Source organism: Gracilinanus agilis, chromosome 4 (genome assembly GCF_016433145.1).
Source record: "Gracilinanus agilis isolate LMUSP501 chromosome 4, AgileGrace, whole genome shotgun sequence".
NCBI lineage: Eukaryota > Metazoa > Chordata > Mammalia > Didelphimorphia > Didelphidae > Gracilinanus > Gracilinanus agilis.
In genome coordinates this window covers 394,354,211-394,376,005 of record NC_058133.1, presented here as the reverse complement: position 1 = coordinate 394,376,005, position 21,795 = coordinate 394,354,211, and the positions used below count along the sequence as shown (strand labels likewise).

The 21,795-nt window shown below is 36.3% G+C and overlaps 1 protein-coding gene across 1 annotated transcript in view; it reads left to right on the top strand.

Annotated features, from left to right (window-relative positions):
• Nucleotides 1-21,795, top strand: part of MTFR2 (mitochondrial fission regulator 2) — a 61,004-nt gene that overhangs the window by 25,001 nt on the left and 14,208 nt on the right. Inside the window, exon 8 of the mRNA XM_044674583.1 lies at nucleotides 7,249-7,316. Coding sequence (XP_044530518.1) covers nucleotides 7,249-7,316 — 68 coding nt within the window. The remainder of the gene's footprint in view (nucleotides 1-7,248; nucleotides 7,317-21,795) is intronic.

Genomic DNA, 21,795 nt, shown 5'->3' with positions numbered 1-21,795 from the left:
GCATATCATCAAATTTTAGTTTTCCTTAGGTTTATACTATGTGACAGATTTTTAAAGGTAGATCTTGCTTCTCAATTCTGTTAATGGACTTAAGCTTAATTGGCTATATGTTTGATGCCAATTACCATGTCTCTTTTATCTCCAGTGTAGCCTATGACATAGCAATGAATAGGCTTTTAAAACTAAAATAGGGGGCAGCTGGGTAGCTTGATGGATTGAGAGCCAGGCCCAGAGACTGAAGGTCCTAGGTTCAAATCTGACTTCAGACAATTCCTAGCTATCTATACATAGTATTGATTCTAAGGCAGAAACCAAAACCCTAAAATACTTTGATTTTTTTCCTTCAATTATAGTAATCATCATAATATTTCAAATTCTTATTTGATCCTCAAAACTGCCCTGTCAGTTCTGCATGTATTATTAGCTGTATTTTAAATGATTTGTCCGAAATTATGCAATGGAACCAAAATTTGAACCCAGATCTTCTAACTGAAGTTTTGATAGCACATCATTTGAAACCTTTGACATCTCCCTCCTGTGAACTCTCTGAGTAAGTGTAGGAATGAGATTATAGAGAGTCAAATTTTGTTAAGAGCAAGTTTGAGAGGATTGGAAATAATCTCCAAAGTGCTGTGCTCAAGCCAGGATCCTGGCGAGAATTCTGGAATGCAGAGAGCTGAGGAGGAAGGAGTTCAAGGGAGAAATTGCCACTTCCTGTTCCTGAATTGAAAGAGGAAGGTGCAGCTTTCTTGGGCTACCTTACCTTAACCTGTTTGTGTAAGTTTGGGGATTCCTTTTTAACTTGCGAACATCTTAAGGAAGATCTAGTCATACCTGCTGTGTTTACCAACTTGTCTGAAGTTTATCTAAAGATCCTGTCTGTTGACCCTCAGGGTCAGACCCAGCTTTGGGTGGTCTTAGCCATCTTGAGGCCACTCTTAGTAGATCTTGGAGACAACCTCTCCAAAAAAAAAAGAAAGAAAGAAAGCTGCACCTTCCTCTTCCAGCTCAGGAACAGGAAGTGGCAGTTTCTCCCTTGAACTCCTTCCTCCTTAGCTCTCTGCATTCCAGAATTCTCGCCAGGATTCTGGCTTGAGCCCAGCACTTTGGAGATTATTTCCAGTCCTCTCAAACTTGCTCTTAATAAAATTTGACTCTCTGTAACCCCATTCCTACTTGCTTTTGTTTCTATGTTGTTAGGAGGGTATCTGCAGATTATGTCTTATATAATTTGTTACGATTTAAAATGATAAAGACTGATGCAATAATAGAAATTAGTAATTTAATTAAAGCCATGCTGATAGAGATAAAAATCATTAGACCACGTGCCTGTAAGAATTCACATTGCCTCAGCCATTTTTACCTTTCATATCTTTCCATGCCTGCTAGCTAAGAGGGCCACTTCCTCCTCACCCAGGAGTTTTATCCCCTCTCTTACATCATCATACTTCCTGTTTGCCATGAGGAATCATGGTAAATGTAGTTTCAAAGTCTCTACATGTCCATAGGAAATATATAACATACTTTTAAATGGGATCTTCCCAATTCCAAATATACAATTCTCCCTGAGGTCTGGCAAAAAAAAGGTTAGCCCTTTTTCTTCACTGGACCTGTAAAAATAGACAACTTCTAAATTCTAGGAATTTGTGGAATAAAAGAAATAGATGAACGAATGGATAAAATTAGCTGCATTGACAAAAAAACCAATTTGGGGGCAGTCCCCTATTGGCATAACATGTACAATTAAAACAACACATTCAATTCAAATTCAGTTCCCCATAAATTTAATTAACTGCACCCCAAGGTTCAAATTTTGGTCTTCATGGTACAGTGAAGGCTTTTCAGGCATCTTCATGGTGTCTTCACCAAACAGGTTCGTCGTCTCGATTCTGGGGAGATGGCAAGATCCTTATCCTGAAATTATTCTCAAAAGAATTTAAACTTTACATTATAGATTATAAAACATACATTTTCTTCTAAGAATTATACATTTCCCCCTGAAATTACTCCTAAAAGAGTTAAGTACACATATATTTTTACATTATCAAATTTAAAAAGAAACTTAACACACATCCCCTTGAGGAAAATTCTAAACACACCTTTTTTTTTTCTTAAAAAAGGTACCTCAAGTCAGCTAAGGATGAGTGGCTGAGTCGCAGGGGTTGTATGAAATCAATTGGCAAAATAAAAAGAATAAAATTCAAGAAAAAAAAGAAAAAATTTAAAAAAAAAATTTGTGAATGAAACGTAAAATGTACAAAAATGTAGGGAAAATAAACTTATAACAGGCTTTTGAAACAAGGCCCAATGAAAGAGATTTAAGCAGTTAGTTAGTTACCCACTTCGGGCCAGGACTTAAGGGAAAAGTCTCTCTCTGATCTGATTTGCCATCAGCTTTTTAGGGAAGTGAGCCAAATAAATAACCAATCTTAGGTGCTGGCCTAGGAATTTAAGTTGAGGGGACCCACGTCCTCTAAAGTTTTAGAAAAGACTGGGACTCCAGGATTCAAACCCCAATTTACAAGCCCTAAAGTATTGGCATAGATCTCTGTAAGCCATGCAGATTTTTAGTTAAGTGACCATGTGCTTTCTTAGCACTAATTAACAGCTCTCATGTTCCCTTCTCCTGGAATCAGACAGAAAGGCATTAAATCACAGTCCCATATTCTCAGGCTCAGGCTCAGGTATTTGCATTAAGCTTATATCACTGTAGAATCAGAAAAAGGATAAATAATGATTATATATGTACTTCCAATACAAGATGAGAAAAAGGAAAAATCAATTGCTCTAATAAAAAAAGAATGTTTTAAAAATCAAATATATATATATAGCTTAGAACTAGAAGGGTTTTGTTACCCAAAAATGAGATTTTCTGTGAGAGAAAATGGATCTTGCAAATAGCAGATTCACAATGCACATTCAAATAGAGTACCATAATTTCCAATAGCACATTTTAAAACAATTAACAGTGATGTTTAAATAATCATATAGTTGTTATAACTTTTAAATCTTGGCTAAGAGTTTCTCAAATTCTGTTATGGCTTCCATAGCAAAATCTGATATTTAAAAAAAGAAACCTTCTGGTCTAAATCACCCTCAGATAAGAATATACAGGAGCTCCTTGGCTTCCTGTTTTAAAAAACAATCCCGGGTAGGAAATTTTATGCTTCTACCCATTTAAGGCAATAATTTTTCTTATAATAAAATATATAAAAGCTTATCCTATAAGACAACAATTCTTTAGGATCTAAAGTAAAAGTTAAAAAACCTGTTGTAAAATTACAAGTTAATTCTCAAGGCATGGAAACTTCCAAGGTTCTATACAATTACCAAGACAGAATAAAAACTTAAAAAGACATGTGCTTCTATAAATCCAGTATACATAAGACAATTTACAACTTTAAAAAATGTGTAGGAAATATGATATATCAGATTAACCAGCTGGTCAAAACCTCTTACCAGTTCTAATAGATTTTTCTCATTATTTGGGGGTTACAATAAAATCACAAACAGGATTAATCTAGCAGTCACAAACTTCATTAACTTAAAATGATTCAGGGCAACAGGAAAATCAACAAAATAAGCAAGATTAATTCACAAAACTAATCATCAAAATGCAGTAAGATACAGTCTTTTTAAAAACCTGAGTTCTGAGATTTTAGAAGTTAAGGGATTTTTTAAGTTCAAAGTTCTAAGCAGGTACTGGGTGAATTTTCTCCCCTGATGTTTTAGTTTTTAATAATTGCAAGAAAGTTTGAATAGGCCATGCGTCCGATGAAGAGTAATCCCTAGTTCAAGGTTCAGATGCTAGGTCCTCGTGGGGTTGGGTCGTGGTCTCGGGGCTAGAGAAAAGCTTAGGTCAGTTTTGTAAAAAATCCCACGTATAGAGCCTGTGGGGGTGGGGGTAGCCTAAATTAGGTCTTTAGAGAAACATGTGGAGGCAAGAGAGTGGGGAGAAAGGGGAATATACTTCCCAAATCTTTAGTGGCAGAGCTAAAGCAGTCTCTGAAGATTAAGATCTCGGCAAGTCAGGGTGGGGGTCACTCCTGGGAAATCTCAGGATTCTGGATCCACAGAAATGGTCTGCACTGGCGGGCTTGCTGCAGGAACATGAGACAGCAGGAAAAGCGGCAGAGATCACAGTAGGCAGGAACGTGAGGCAGTGGTCTGTACCGGCGGGCCCGGCAGGGATGGAGTCCAGGTCAGGAGTCAGAAGCGGCGGCAGAATCACACTGGCTGGGCACCGGCATTTTGGTTTTAAAGCCAGAAGCCAGAATTTGCTGGCCTGACCTCCCAAAGTGGTTTGGGCTGGACTGGCTGGTTGAGTCCCACATGGGGCAAAAACATGCGGTTGCTTTTAGCGACAGCATGGCGAGGAAAGCCAGTCTCTGTTTTAATTATTGTTATTGGCCAAAAAGAAAGCATGGCTATCGTTTCTGAATAGCTATCTGGAAAATTGAGAATTCGAATTCCAAACTTCTTATGGTTGCCATTATTGTTACGATTAAAAATGATAAAGACTGATGCAATAATAGAAATTAGTAATTTAATTAAAGCCATGCTGATAGAGATAAAAATCATTAGACCACGTGCCTGTAAGAATTCATATTGCCTCAGCCATTTTTACCTTTCATATCTTCCCACGCCTGCTAGCTAAGAGGGCCACTTCCTCTTCACCCAGGAGTTTTATCCCCTCTCTTACATCATCATACTTCCTGTTTGCCATGAGGAATCATGGTAAATGTAGTTTCAAAGTCTCTACATGTCCATAGGAAATATATAATATACTTTTAAATGAATTGCATTGCAAGCCAGACTTAGAGAGTTACATGATATGGGAATTCTGTTTCAAACTTGTCCTTTGGACTATTCACTTCATACTATAAATCCAGATGACGAAGTTTACATAAAAAATTTTAGTAAAACCTGTGCCACAGATCAATCATGGATTGGTCCTTTCACAGTAGTTCTAGTTTCACCTTCTGCTATAAAAGTACCAGAGAAACTGCCACTTCCTGTTTTCATAAGGTAATTCTGGCTTTGGCTTTACATTACACAAATTTGACTTCCCGGCAGACTGGAGAGGCCTTCTGCTCTGGTTCTCAGTGTGTGGTGGGGGGACCAACAGCTGTGCAACCTTGTGATAGTAGTCTTCTCTCTAGGCACCGATGCCTCTCTGAGCACAATGGTAAGCCCTGTGAGGAGAGTGGATGGTCTACAGAATGGTCCACTTATGCTAATTGAGAATGACTATATTTTGTTTTTCATTCATTGGAGTAAGACCGAAGTTTAATCCTGATCCTGTGACTTAAAGCTATGCTAGTGAAACTCTTCCAACCTCAGTTTCCTCAGCTCTAAGATATGGTATTATAGTTCTTTTGTAAGCCTCACAGATTGTTATAAAAATCAAGGAGGTAAGAATACATGTAAAGGGATTTGTAAACTTTTAATAGAATAGTGATTGCTAATTAACATTTGCATAGTGTTTAACCACGTGACTATCACTTGCTAAGTGCTTTACAAATATTATTTCATTTGATCCTTACAACAACCCTGGGAGGTGGGTGCTATTATCTACTTTTTACCCTGGAAAAGAATCACATAGCAGTCCTAGTAAGTGTCTGAGGCTGGATTTGAACTCAGGATTTCCTGACTCGAGGCACAAATTTTACTCAGTACCTTAGCTGCCCAATAATATATAAATATAAACTTTTATTTAAGAAGTCAAATAATCAATAATAAACATTTATATTGTGCATTTAAAATACTTTAGTTGTATACTTTATTCATAGGAGAGCCCTTTAGACTCTCATCATATCTTGTTTACACATTTATTATGGCTATAGTTACACTAACACTGCTTACTTTGTTTTCTAGCCCATAATATTTTAGAAACAGAAAATTAGGTGTCAGGGTAGTTTTATTGTTTTTGTTTTGTTTTGTTTTTTTAAACCGTTAACTTCTGTGTATTGGCTCCTAGGTAGAAGAGTGGTAAGGGTGGGCAATGGGGGTCAAGTGACTTGCTCAGGGTCACACAGCTGGGAAGTGTCTGAGGCCAGATTTGAACCTAGGACCTCCCATCTCTAGGCTTGACTCTCAATCCATTGAGCTATCCAGCTGCCCTTGTCAGGGTAACTTTAGATGTAGAAAGTATCAAGAAAATACAGCTAGAAAGCATGACAGTAAGATCTGAGGCAGCCGACATTGTTATATACTTCGGTAATTCTAAGGATGTTACTGTATTACAACACAGAACAGTAGCTAATATCTAATAAAAGATGACTCAGAATATTTAGGAAAAGATTAAATTGTGTTCAGGAGACTGTTTAAGAAGGCAAAGAAGATAAAAGATTTCCTTGCAAATGAGTAAAATTAATTTTGGAGCTTAAAGAGATAAGATTTATTTATCCACAGAACTATATGAAGGTTTTAGTTAGATATTGTTATACCGCCATATTTTCAATAATTATTTCATGCATGTTGTTTTCTCATCAATTAAACTGTTTCTTTTTTTTTTTAACATTTATTAATATTTTATTTTTTAGAAAAGTTAACATGGTTACATAATTCATGCTCTTACTTTCCCCTTCACCCTGCCCTCCCAACCCCTCCCCCCCCATGGCCAATTCACATTCCCACTGGTTTTAACATGTGTCATTGATCAAGACCTATTTCCATATTGTTGGTAGTTGCATTGGTATGATAGTTTCGAGTCTACATCCCCAATCATGTCCACCCCAATCCATGTGTTCAAAGCACTTGCTTTTCTTCTGTGTTTCCTCTCTCAATGTGGATAGCGTCTTTTCCATAAATTCCTCAGAATTGTGCTGGGTCATTGCATTGTTGCTGGTACAGAAGCCCATTACATTCGATTTTACCACAGTATATCAGTCTCTGTGTACAATGTTCTCCTGGTTCTGCTCCTTTTACTCTGCATCAATTCCTGGAGGTCTTTCCAGTTCACATGGAATTCCTCGTTTATTATTCCTTTGAGCGCAATAGTATTCCATCACCAGCATATACCACAGTTTGTTCAGCCATTCCCCAATTGAAGGGCATACTCTCATTAAACTGTGAGTTTCTTGATAGTAAGGACCATGTTTTATTCTTATTCATTATGCCTCAAAGCTCCTAGCACAGTGGTAGGTATTCAGATAATTGGTCATTATGATTGAATATTTGTTTGCATTTTCTTTTTTTACAGTGTATTCAATTAATTTTAGTGTTTTAAAATATGCTTAATTTTAGTTTGAACATCGGATCTTGCAGCCGAATGGACAATGTATGGAAGAAGAAATTGACAAAGTATCACAAAGGTGTCAGTTTTAAAAGCTTTATTTCTTTAGTTAAGAATGAGCCAAACTGGAAGGAAAGTACATGTGCCTCATAATGTGTTAAATAGTGGCAGGACCACTCTTTTAAAGCAACTAAATAAATTATATGCACTGGAATATATTAATATGTAACTATGAAAAACTCACAAGACTACTTACATGACTTCTTACAGATTTCCCAGCAGTCAAAGTTTTGAATTAGATTTTGTGTAGGTTTCTCTTGCAAATACCATTGAATCTTGAGAACAAATATTAGATAACCTAATATTTTTTGCAATAGAAGACTAGTGTTGCCATGAGATAAATCATTTTAATGTAGAAATGAAATCTTAGGCTGAAGTATAATACTGGAAAACCATTACTCAATAAGACTTTTAAGGAATCAGAACTCCTCCCAGTTTACAAAAGCTGCTATGCCAGTATCATGAATATCCTTTCTAATTTTCTTCATTAATTCAGGTTGGTAGCCTTGTGCCTTTTCTTAAAGTGTAGCAATCTCAATGGGCTTTCAATTTTCAGTAATCTGATGATCTTTAAAGATTGTAAGATTATAGTTTTTTATTCAAAGAGCTGTAGTTGACTCGCTAAATGGTTGCACTTTGAAACTTGTCAAATTGTTTAGGTCATGTTCTTATGTTCACTGGTTGTGTTTTGTTTTTTTTTCCCCTTGATTGTGGTTTTGCTGAAATGCTGCAAGTATAAATTTTTAGGGAATATTTTGCTTCTCAAACATTGCATAAGCTTGTTATGTAAATGTGTATTTATCATGAATTTTTCTCTGTTCGTTTTCTATGCTGAACTTTTGTAAATAGTTTGTAAAATAAATGTGCCTTCCATACTTGTACTTGATATCTTTTGAAGTATGTTTATTTTGTCCTGAAATATATTTTGGGAGGAAGTTTGGGGTTTGATAGTAAAGGAGAAGAAAATCATCACTTTCCTCTTCAGTAACTGTACATTTCTTTATAAATTATTTATCTTAGATGGTATTTACAAAATGCCAAGTTTGGCGAAGGTATCTAACTGGTTTGTAAAGTAGTCTTTGTATTCTGAGAGAAATGAAAATGAAAACTTTTAAGCTATACAAATGATAATTTATTTCTTTTAACTGAAGGCAAAAACAATTGATCCTTAAGTATATTACTTTTTTAATTAAAACAGCTGTTCTTTGAATTACTTAATGGATCATTCTCAGTTTTTTAAGATTACTTTGTCTCTTGTTTCTACTGTTTTTAGGAAAAATAAAATATTCTTCTGGAAATTCTGTGTACAGAGGATTTTATAAGTGAGGAAAAGTATTAATTGATAAAAATATGTAATTGGAAGTACATTGGTTTTTGTATCAGTAGATTGGATTCTGGTCCTGAGTTTGCTACCACCTAGTTTTGTGATCTTATAATCTTATCATTTAACTTTTCTGAAATTGTTTCTTCATCTATTAAGAGGTAATAGGACTAGATGATGATCTGTAAAGTTTCTTCTTCCAACATCCTATGATAAAATTATGGACATCTCAAATAATATTCTTTTGACACTGATACAAATTGCACCCTTCTCTGTAACTTGATATTCTTTGAAAGTTGTTGTAACTGGAAAATTCACCATTCTGCAGTCTGTTGATAAGCCTCTGAATGGAGTCCATCACCTTGCTATTTTGGGAAAAAAACAAAACATTGTTGTAATTTTTTCCTTAACTAGTATTTTGTTCAAATAAATGAATATTTATTGATTATTAATATAATTACAGGTGTCCCTGTCTTCATAAGGCTTACATTTTATTGGGAAGGAAACAACACAGATTAGTTAATTCAGAATAAATACAAAGTTATTTTAGGAGATGTGGCACCTGAGAGGGAATAGGACCTCTTGGAGGAGCCTCTCAAGCTGGGTCCTCTAGGAATCTCAGACATGCAAAAAGACCCTGTGGTTGGAGATGGCTAGTTTGGAGCATTTAGCCTGTGAGAAAGGTCATGTGACATTAGTCTGGAAAGAGATTAAAATTGGATTGTCATCTAATCTCTCTGTCTCAGTTTCTTCAACTATAAGATGGGGATAATAATGGCACTTATCTTACAAGGTGGATATGAGAATCAAAAGCACCTAACACACAGTAAGCATTTTTTAAATGTGTATTCCTTACCCTCCTTTTCCCCTTCCAGGATTGGATCCTCATCCAATCAATGTCTGTTAAATTGGGAGTGTCCTACAGGGCTCTGTTCTTGGGCCTTCTTCTCTTTTCCTTTTTTTACTTGGTATTTTTTTTTTCAAGAATTTAGTTATCACTCTGGTGATAATTGTCATATTTTCCTATCCAGTCCTGACCTTTCTGTTGACCTCCTGTCTCATCTCTCCATCAGCCTAGGTAGATATCTCAAACAGAAACATCTTGGGGTTAACAAATATCTTTTTTTAACAATAAATTTTTTAATAATTATTAAATTTTTAATAGTTACCTGACATTTGTTATATTAAGGGAGGTCAATTGTATCTATTTGAGGTAGTAGAAATGACGTACAGAGAGGAATAAGATGACACTTCTCCTTTATAACAGTTGCCCAGGCAGGATCCTTCAGGTCAAAGAGGTTTATCCCTTCAGGACCCACCTGGGGTTAATTGATATATTGATTTGGGCTCTTCAGCTAGGATAACGATGATATTCTGACTGCATTGTCTCCCTTCCCAAAACAAGCTTTGAAACTGATTTAGGAAGGTACTTTAAACTTTATATATTAATAAGAAGGATAAGGACTGGGGTAATAGGAAACCCTACTTTAATTGTTACTAATGAAACTCCCAACTGCTGGCAAATGATTAAACAATGTTAGCTTCCCTCTGGTTCAGCCTGACCAGGGCTAAAACAGAATAGGTAAACTGCTGGGAAATCCTCAGCTGCTTCTGTAGATCTTAACCTTGACAGTTGAGATATATCCACCCTTTTCCACCCTCTTCGTCTCTTGCCCACTTCCCGGATCCCTCCTGGGCCCTGGGAAGCCTAGATAACTAGATGATGAAACTCCTAATATCTAGGGGCAGTAGACCCCAAGGTGGTGGTCAAGTACAGGTTGATAACGGTATATCAAGGACAGGAAGAGCTTGCAGAGAGATGTTTGCACCCTCTCACTCCAAGACCAGGATCCACCGATCTCCAGCCTCAGCACAGGTCCAAGACCCACAACTTCTGCTCAGGGTTCTCAACTGCCCCCTCCTGCCTTTTGCATGCCTCCCTGGGAACATTCTATCCAACTAGCTCCCAGAGATTCAATATAACACATTTTGTGATTCAGATTCTCTCCATCCATCCCTTCCCTGGTGGGAAATAATCTGTTACGAGTTATATCAGTGCTGTCATGCAATATATGTTCCTGTATTTTTCATGCCCTGAAAGACACGTATTTCACTTATAAGAAAAAACTCATAAATGAAATAAAATGAAAAATGGATCTGCAATCAAACTCCATTAGTTGTATGGGTAAATATTAAACACTGAATTTACTGGGTTTAGAGAAAGGGGAAAAGGAAGACTTCTTGGGCAAGGGATAACTGACTAAGAACAAATACTAGTAGGGAATCACCTTTATACCCACAAACACAGGACTTGTGAAAATGAGTAACACCTATATAGCAGAATGGCAGTTAAAACAGTTAAGCAGTGAGTCAGACTCCAGTCAGCTGGGGAATTACAATAAAACCTTATATAACTTAATTAAGGTACTTCTAGGGTTAAGGAGAACAGACAAGATGCAGGAAACAATTTATTAAAGTAAAGAAGTTAGGGAGATGGGTAAACAGGGATTTCCTTAACTGGGGTTAACTATGGATCAGAAACAAGGGAAATGGATCACTACTCTAAAACCCTAACACTAACTAGATCCAAGCAGGATGGGATCTCACTCTTTGGGTCCTTGTCCCTTCAGTAGTGATCTTGGCTGTCCTGAGGTCCCAGATGAAAACCAGCCAGTAATTCCAAAAGGGTCTCCAACCAAGAGCTGTCCACACTTGGAAGTCCACCTTCCAAATTGCAAACCAAGCTCCAGGCCACACAGTAGATGGGATGGTCCTTGAGGAGTACAAAAACACCTGCTTCCTCTTCAGAGGCAGCAACCTATAGACTCAGACCCTTGAGTCTCACCTTAGCATTCCAAGGCTCCCAGAATGTTCTGCTTATCCATCTTGCTTTGCACAACTTTTTTCTATCTGTACTCTTAAAAATGCTATTTCCTTATTGCAGTAGATATAGAATTTTTCATTATGAGCCCCTTGATTATCTTGCTAATATTAATTTAGCCTTTCATAGTTGATTATCATACAGTATTTCTCTATAATCTGGGTTTTTCTGAACTCATTCTGTTTTTATGGTGCAATAGTATTCCATTATAACCATGTAGCATGACTTACTTTTTTAAACCCTTTCTTTTTTTTAACATTTATTATTATTCATTTTTAACATGGTTACATGATTCATGCTCCTACTTTCCCCTTCACCACCCGCACCCCCTCACCCATTCCGACTCACATTTCCACTGGTTTTATCATGTCATTGATCAAGACCTATTTCCAAATTGTTGATAGTTGCATTGGTTAAACCCTTACTTTCTATCTTAGAATTGATACAGAGTATTAATTCCAAGGCAGAAGAGTGGTAAGGGCTGAGCAATGGTGGTTAAGTAACTTGCCCAGGGTAACAGAGGAAGTGGCTTGAGGCCATATTTGAACCCAGGACCTCCCATCTCCAGGACTGCCTTGCCTCTATCTACTGAGCTACCTCACTGCCCCTGTACCACAACTTGCTCAGCCATTCCTTAATTGAGGACATCCTCTCAGTTTCCTTTTCTTGGTACTACAAAAAGATATAAATATTATATGCATAAGTATTTTTGTAGAAGTGTAGGTCCTTTTCCCATATCTTTGATTGCTTTGAGATACAGACCCAATAGTGGTATTTCTGGGTCATAGGTTATGCAGTTTTATTGGCCCTTAGGGCATTGTTTCATACTGCTCTCCAGTTTGGTTCACAGTTCCATCAACAATGTATTAGTGCCCCAATTTTCCCATAGTCCCTCAAATATTTATTTTCCTTTTTGATCATCTTAGCCATAAGTGTGATAGTGGTGATTTGTTTGATTTGTTTGAGGAGGTATTTATGTGAGGTTTTAAATTGCATTTCTCTAATCAGTAGTGATTTGGAGCATTTTTTTTATATGACTTTAAAGAGTTTTAATTTCTTCCTCTGAGAATTGCCTGTTTGTATCAGTTGGGAATCCTCGCCCCCAACTCCCGTGGGGCAGCACGACCATCCAGGTCACCCAGTTTTGGGGTGACACCCCCTTAAAGTCTCTCAGTGTAAAATCAGCCCCAGGGGAGTGCTGGAAGAGACTCACCACATAGACTTTCTCTGTCTCCCTTCTATCAAACATCCAGGACTGGCTCTTTTATTATTACATTGGGGAATCTGTATTTTTATAACTGACTGAGTTCTTTTTATGTTTGATAAATGAAGCCTTTGCCAGAGATGCTGGCTATAAAATTTTCTCCCCATTTGTTTCCCTTCTAATCTTGGTTGCATTGGTTTTGTTTGTACAGAAGTTTAAATTTAATTCAATCAAAATTATCCATTTCTCTTCTTAAGTTCTCTGTCTTATTTAGTCATAAATTCTTCCCTTATTCCTAAGTCTGATGGGTAAACTATTCCTCTGAACTTACTATTTTCCTGCAAAAGTCTTCTTTTTCTCCCTATTACTGCTAAAAGTACTGTCATTCTTTCAGTTACGCAGGCTTGCAACTTATATCATCCTTGATTGCTTACTCTTTGTTCCCATAACCAATCTGTTGCCCTTGGTCTGTTGAGTTTACCTCTGTGACAGCTCTTGCCTCCCATTCTCTCTTCCTTTTTGCCACTGCCACCATTCTGGTGTATGTCCTTATTATCTCATGCCTGAAACTGCTCATCCTACTGGTTGGTCTCATTGCCACAGATCTTTCCTGCCCTTTAGTCAGCCATCAAAGTGATTTTCCTAAAATGTAGATCTGACCATGTCACCACTTTACTCAAACTCCAATGGTTCCTTGTTAACTTTAGGATCACTTATTAAATCCTGTCTGGTGTCAAAGCCATTCATACCTTCTTCCCCTCTACCCTCTGCCCATGCACACACTTCTTTAGGCCTACATTTACTCATACCCACTGACTTCTTTGCTCTTTCTTGTACAAGATGTTATTATTTTCATGACTGTTTCCTTGTGCTTGAAATTCTCTCCCCCATTTGTGCCTCCTGATTTCCTCAACTTTCAAGTCCCAGCCAAAATTTCATTTTTTAGAAAAGACGTTGCTGATCTTCCTCAATGCTATTGTCTTCCCTCTCTTAATTTTCTCTAATTTATCTTATATATACCTTACTTATATTTAGTTGTTTGCATGTTATATTTCTCCACTGCCTTTTGCTTTTCTTTGTATCTCCAGGGCATAATACATTACCTAGCCTAGTATGTGGTAGGTATTTAATGCTCACTCCTGACAGATGGCTGAGGTAGAGCAGCCAGCCTGTTTTAAATAATGATGTTTCCTACATTTGCCACAAGAGAGCAGTGTAATACCAATAACAGAGTACCTTTGCTGGCGTTTTAGTTTTTAACAGCCTTAGACTCCAGATCATGAGTTGCCTAGTTAAACTGGTATTGGAGCAAAAATTACCTCTATAACATTCTCCAGCGATTGATCATCCAGCCTCTCTGTAAATGAAGATATCTAGAGAAGGGAAGCCTTACAATGACAGCCCATTTTACTTTGGGGAAACTTTAGTAGTTTGGAAGTTGATATTGAATTGAAATCCATCCCTTTGAAACTTAACTACGTTGCTTGCAAATTGTGCCTTTAGGTGACCCAATAAAAGAAGTCTCTTTTATCTTTTTCCTCGAAGACCCTTCAAATATTAGACGATAGCCACAAGGCCCTCTCCAATTTCATCTCTAGGCTAAATGCTTATAGTTCCTTTAGTTGAGCTTTGTGTCGTTATTTCACTGTCATGGTCACTCTCCTTTGTATATACTCTACCTTGTCAGTGATTTTCCCAAAGTGTAGCACCTAGAAATGAGTGACACCGTTTCTGGTTGCGAGCATCAGATTTTGACTTGAACTCATTCATGCTACCAATTTGGCAAAATCTTTCACTAAAGCATTAATCATTACTTTGGAGATTCTGGCATTCAGTCAATTCAGAATATGCTTAGCTACTGTCCTCAAGGCCAGCATAGGTAACTGTCAAATGCCTCACTGTAATCCAGAAATACTGTTTCTTACTCTGATTTACCAAAAGATAAATAAGGTTACCCTGCAATGACATTCCCAGAGAAGTCAAGCTAGTTTGCAATGATCACTGATTTTCCCAAGTATTCATGAACCATCTTTTTGAAAAATTATTAAAAATTTCCTGAAATCAAAGGCAACCTCATTGGCTTACATTAGGAGGAATTATGCCTGCCCCCATTGGGATCACATTTACCTATTTCTAACTAAAACTTTCACAGTCTTTAAGATAGGTTTTTTTTTTTTTTTTTTTTTTTTAAAACTTGACAGCTTTTAGCAGCCATAAATTATTTGATATTCTGAGAAGTAATTTATCCTGTCCTGGAGGACTTCAATTTGCCGATGGTTATTAGATTCTTTGGTTATAACTTTCAGTACCAAATATATTTAGAAGTAGGCAAGAAAAATGTTTGTCGGTATTAACTTCAAAAGCACCATATGTTTTCAAAAGAATATTATTAAACAATGATCTCATCTTAAGACTGAAATTTCTCATGCTCTTTCTAGAGAACTATTTTCAATGAATGATGAATAGTCTATTATTGTGGCAAAATATCGGATTAAATGACTGAAGACTTAAAAATTATAATAGGATCTGAGACAGCAGGAGCAGTTTCAGTCTCTTCCTTTAGTAGGGAAGAACATAAAGCTTACCTAAATAATACATATACTCGTCTTCATTCAGGTCTTTGATATTTAGCTGGATGTATAATTTATTCAATGTGGCTACTCCTAAAAGTGAAGCTTCTGCTCAGTGCTTCTCCTGTGAGACTTCCACCAAAATTCAATTCAATGCACGGAAAGCCTTCTTTTAGATGCCTTGACATCTTATAGTTACCCTTGGTGCATATAGGGCCAAACACTCAATTATCTTCCTTCCTTCCTTCCTTCCTTCCTTCCTTCCTTCCTTCCTTCCCTCCCTCCCTCCCTCCCTCCCATGACAGGCTAGGCAATCAGGGGTTAGTGACTTGCCAAGGCCACGTAGCCAGGAAGTGTCTGAAGCCTGAAGACATATTTGAACACAAGACCTCCTGATTCTTAAGTCTGGCGCTCTCTCCTATACTACCTAGCTGCCCCTCAATTGTCTCTTTCTCTACATGCTAGTCACCTCTTCTGGTTATATACCAGCCTGACGATATCTTTTATGTGGCTTTTCTGGCACAAATCCTGGTTGGTAATTTCTTAAATGTGCTCATGCCCACTTAATTCCCCCATTGTTCTTTGGCCTGTAATTTTAATTCTTTTCAAATCATTAACATTTTCATGCTTTCTACGGCTCAAAGCCTTGTGATATCACTGCAAGAATATTGTTTAAAGAATATGGCTCATTGTTTCAGGAAGATAAAAAGGCAATCCAATTTGCTTTCCTCTTCATGCTCAATGCCAAGGCCAACTGATTGCCCATTTGCATTGTTTACCCAAGCTCTGTGTACTGTTGGGATATCTTCATGTCTATCTAACTGTATATCATTCTAATCAACATTGTCTTAGTTTTCTTGTTTTTTTCCTGTGTGGATAATTAGGATGAGTTCTTAAGTAATTATGAATCTCATTTAAGATGCTTCGTAGTGTTTTAGGGCACACACTGGTGTGGTAGTCAAAGTCCACAACAAGAACATTCAGAAGACTTCATCATATGGAAGGAAACTTTTTGATGTGGGGATTGCATTATCTTTGACAGGGACAAACACCTTTGATAAGAAGAAATTCCTGTTCCTGTATTCAGCCTCAGTGGATATTTATAATCAAAAAGTTTTTATGTATAATTATCAAGGAATTTTGTATTTTAACATAAGCATAAGAGACACCTCCTTAATGGAGGAGAGCCTGTAAAGATGACACTTTGCCTACCAAATGAAATGTTTTTTTCATAATCAATAATGAAATCTCTTTATGCATTATTTAATCAACCCCAAATGTGAATTATCCATAGATAAAATATTGTTTGCAAAAGCCTGCATATTTTTTTCTCTTGCCTTCAATGGATAGAGATGTGGTCTTTCTGTGAGACGCTGTGGCCTTGGGCAAACTCGGGCAACTCTCTTAAGACTTGATTGCAGACAAGGTGTGGCATAGTTAGGATTCTCTCAAGGTGGGAAGAGCAGTTAGTGACCAAGTTTATATGGAAGAGGTGTTTTGGAAACAATATAATCCTGAGGAGATGGCATTTTTTTTTTTTTTTTTTTGGCAAATGATTCATTATAAAGTGCTGGTGATGAGCTTTTTTGTATTTAGTCCATAAGTATTAAGTGCCCTACTATGCTTCACGTATTGTGCAAAGTGCTGGGGATACAAAAAAGAGGCAAAAGACAAATCCCTGCCCTCAAGGAGCTCTCAATCTATTAGAGACAATAAGTAAATATTTACAAATAAGCTATATACAGCACTGAGTACAGTGCCTGGCACACAATAGGAGCTTTAAGAATGTTGATTGATACAAGATAAATGAGAAATAATCCACAGAGGGAAAGCATTAGAATGAAGAGGTATTGGGAAAAGCATCTAGTAGAAGATGGGATTTTAGTTATAAAGGGAGGTCAGTAGTCTGAAATGAGGAAGAAAAGCATTCCAGGAATAGGGATTGAAAACTATTTAATTCTGAGATGGCATTCAAGAGTCTACAATGAAGCATCAAAGTTAAACTTTGTGGAGGTAATGAGGTAAAAGAAAAATAGTTCCTTGGAGTAATTAATGTTTTGAACAATGTCTACTTTATAGAGTAATGAGATTTTTTTCAAAGTCAGCATATTAGAATTGACATATCCAAGTGAAGGTCATACCCTTTGAAGTCATCACCCTAGTAGCTATCATGTCATGTTGCTCAGAACATTTCTTGACTTCTGCTTTCGGAATTACCCTTAGAGATGATAGTACATTCTTTGGAATATCCTCAAGGGTGACAAACCTTCATCCTGTGAGGGTGGATTTGATAGAGGGAAATAGCAAAAAGCCATTTGAAAGTATATCCAGTGAATAAGGGGACTCAAAAAATTGAGCATTGCTGTTTGGACTTTTGAAAAGGAGGTACGCTATGAAGGAGACTAATTTCTTGTGTCACTCTTAAAATGATTTTGAAATCATATGACTAACAAATATTCAGGAAGCATGCTTCCCATGTGCCAAGCACTGTGCTCTAGATATGGGGAATACAAAGAGCAAAGTGAAACTCAAGGAGTTTGTATGGGTAGGGGTTACAACATACATACAAGTCAATATGCAAAATACTGCAAAATGTTTTTCAGAGGGAGAAATATACTAATAACTAGAGAAAGGAAAAGTCTAATACAGGAAAATGGCACCTGTGCAATGCTTTGAAGGATGTTCAAGATTCTTTGAGGTGGGGAGGAAAAAGTGCATTATAGGCATGGGACACTGCTTATGGTCAGTGGGAAATGAGTTGCTATAGATGAGGAAGAATTAGTTTGAATTCATGAAGGGGAGTCATGAAAAAAGACCAGAAGGGCTGGTGACAGATTATGGATGGTTTTTTACATCAAAATAGCTTTAATCAACATTATCAGAGTAATTCATAAAGAGGGCATTCCAAATGTGTAATAGCAGCATTATTGAAATTAGATCTTTAAAAATGTCTAGTGGTTTTTTTCCTTTAAGGGAAGCTCTTTTGATATTTTTGATGAGGGCTTCTGAGCATGATTCCCTTTTGAATTATGAACTCTCTCACACTTCTGGAAGTCTTGGTTTTTGGATGCTATGAAGATTTAAGGTGGACATTATTTTAATCTTCTGTCTTAGAATCAATACAAATATTGGTTGTAAGGCAGAAAAGTGGTAAGTGGTTTGGGGTTAAGTGACATGCCTAGGGTTACACAACTAGGAAGTGTTTGAGGCCAGATTTGAACCCTTTCCAGACCTGACACTATCTACTGAGCCACCTACCTTCATCTTGCTCTTTTTTTCAAACAGTGGGAATAGGTTCTTGTAAACAGACATAATTTCATAGCACAATCACATGGAATCCCCTTTCTCTTTGTCCCAATTCCTCATCCCATCTCTAAAATAAGCTTCCTTAAAAGGGCTAAATGGTGCTAGATAGATATTTTCAGGGGCAAATATTTTAAGCATTTTTATACAAAAAAGTTGTAAAGGAGGAAAACTCCAATTTTCTAGATTTCCAGAACTAACAATAAATTTACATTCATTTGCTGAAATATTCATAATATAGTCAAATATTTATTAAGCACCTCCATTCTGCTGGGCACTGTACTAAATGCTGGGGACAAAAATACAAAAAAAGAAAAACAATTTCTGTTCTCAAGTAGCTTACAATTTAATGGGGGAAGATAATACAAATATCGAAAAGGAGAAGAGCAAGGAAAGAGGTACATGGCTGGAGGTTTGGCAGAAAAGTTAGAGAAGTCCAGGAAAAATGAGAAATGAGATGTTCTGAGTAGAGTTCTCTCCTTAAATGGAGATTTTGGTGTTCAAGGCCCTATCATTTAATCAGAGGTTGAGCTATAAAAGATTTTTGTATTTTATGGGACCTATAATTTCAGAGGTATCAAGAAGCTCCTGGTGATAAATCTGTTCCTTCATTGTACTTGCTTGGAACACTAAGAAATTGAATCATTTGCCTAGGATCACATAGTTAGCTTATGTCAGAGGTCAGACAACACAGATTATCCTGACTCCTAGGCAAGCTCCATATCTGTTATCCCACAGTGTCTCTCAACCAGAAAAGAAATTTAAGAATCTATAATTGCACATATAGACTCAGCTTTTTTCTTTTTCTTTGTTATTGTAAGGGACATTATGGATTATCTTGCTCAATATTCTTATTTAACAGATGAGGAAACAGAAAAACAGAAGTACTCTTGCTCAAAGTTGTGCCACTCATTGATAGTTACATCATAATTATAGAAGGAAGAATGACAAAGAAAGTGAGAGGTCAAATTATACCATGCAGAAAGTCAGTGTAGAATTTAGCTTGCAGTAGGGATTAAAGATGGAATATTTCCAAAGTAAATACTGTGCTTAAAAAAACAAACACATCCACACAAAACTAATAATAAATCTTTTGCATATAAGCAATGATTCAATATCTATGATTAGTTATAAGAGGTCGACAAGAAAGTTTTTATTCTTTGCAAATACTGATATCTGCTGTGCCAATAGGACAAATGAGTGGAAAGAGGAAAGCAAATGATATAGAAAATGCATTTGTAATACTTAAGGATTAATGATGGCATGTGTGTATTATTAAAGTAGAGGAAGTGTTTCTGGGTGATGCTTAATCTTTCTTCTGTTTATATATCAAATTTTGTTATAACATTTAGTTGGAGAAAGCAGGTCTGAATGAAAGTTCCATGTACATTTTAAGGAACGTGGGAAAAAGTAATATATCACAACACAACCTTTCATGAATTTTTCACTCATCGGGTTTTTAGAACCAAATTTGATTATTTTTGAGCTATTCAAAGATTTAAAAAAATATATCTGAAAACTTGATCTTCTTGCAGTTAGTAACCAGATAGTCTTATTCAAATCTGAGATTTGAAAACATCTGTCCAGGTAATATCACAATATGAGACGTGACTATAAAATGACAAATTTTTAAAACAAAACAATCACATGAAAACATAACTAAAAGAATTAGAGAATCAAAGAATTTTAACAAAGAAAGGGATATCATTGTTCTACCAACTCATGGATGAATAAGAATGTCATCTATGACATCTAGCTTTTCTAAGAAGTTACAAAAACGATGGGAAACAACCCATGAGCTCTTCAAATATCCCTTCTACTTTGGGATAATTCTAATTGCTGGAAATTTTCCCTTTACATCCTGCTTAGATCTATAACTATATTTTCTACATCTTCTAGTTCTGCCTTCAAGGACCAAGCTGATTGATCCCTTTATCTTATGACAATTGTTCATAAGTTCAAAGATAGTTATAATGACCTTTTAAAAATAATTTTCTTTTCTTTCGAATGAAGATCCTCCCTAGTCTCCTTTCTGTAGTATTTACTTTGAAAACTGAGAAAGCAAGAAAAACAAAGTCCCTGTTACAAATATGTATAGTCAAGCAAAACAAATTCCAATCTTGGCCTTGTCCCCAAAAACTGTCTCAATTTGTATTCACAGTCCATTATTTCTCTGGAAGTGGACAGCTTGTTTGATCATGATGATTAGAGTTCCTGAACCTTTCAAAGTTGTTGCTATAATATTGTTGTTGTATAAATTGGTCTCCTAGTTCTCCTTACTTCACTCTATAGTATTTCATACAAGTATGCCCAAATTTCTCTAAAATCCACTCCTTTTACAATTTTATAATTTTTAACAGTACATTAATATGCCATCAAATTCATATGATTGGTTACCCTTTCAGTTTCTGATTCTTTGATATTGCAAACATTTTTGTGTATATTTTACTCTTTAATCTCTTTGGGGGAGGGGTATAGTCCTAGTAGCAGGAGTCAAAGGTTTTATACCTTAATAAATCTTTATACCACACTAGTTTTTTGAGCATAGTTCCAAATTGCTTTCCAGAATGGTTGGACTGGTTCACAGATCCACTAGTAGTGTGTGTGTGTGTGTGTGTGTATGTGTGAAGCCTGTTTTTCCACCACCCTTCAGATATGTTATTTTTCTTGTCACCTTTGCTATTTTAACAGGTATGAACTAATACTTGAGTTTCTTTAATTTGCACTTCTCTTATTAGTGAGTGAGAGCATTTTTTCATATGTCTAGTGATAGTTTGAATTTCTTTCTCAAAATTGCCTATAATATCTTTGATTATCAAATTTTTATCAATCAAATGATTGTCAATCAAAAAAATTGAAGGGATCTTATTCTTAAACATGTGAATGAGAGCAATATTTATCTTAGAAATTAGATTTATCAGAGAAACTTGGTGCAAAGATTCCTCTTGTCATCCACACGTTTCTCACTTCATTTCTAATTTTTGCTTCTTTGATTTTGTTTGTGCAAAAACATAAAAAAAATATGTAATCAAAATCGTCCATTTTGCCTTCTGTAAACCGATCTTTTTTTGTTTTTTGGTTGTGATCTCTTCCTGTAGTTTTAGCTCTAATAGGAAATTTCTCCCATTTTCTTCTGATTTGTTTATGATGCCACCCTTTATTTCTCAATCATAAACCTATTTGGAGCTTCTCTTTGTAGACAGTGTAAGATGTTGGTCT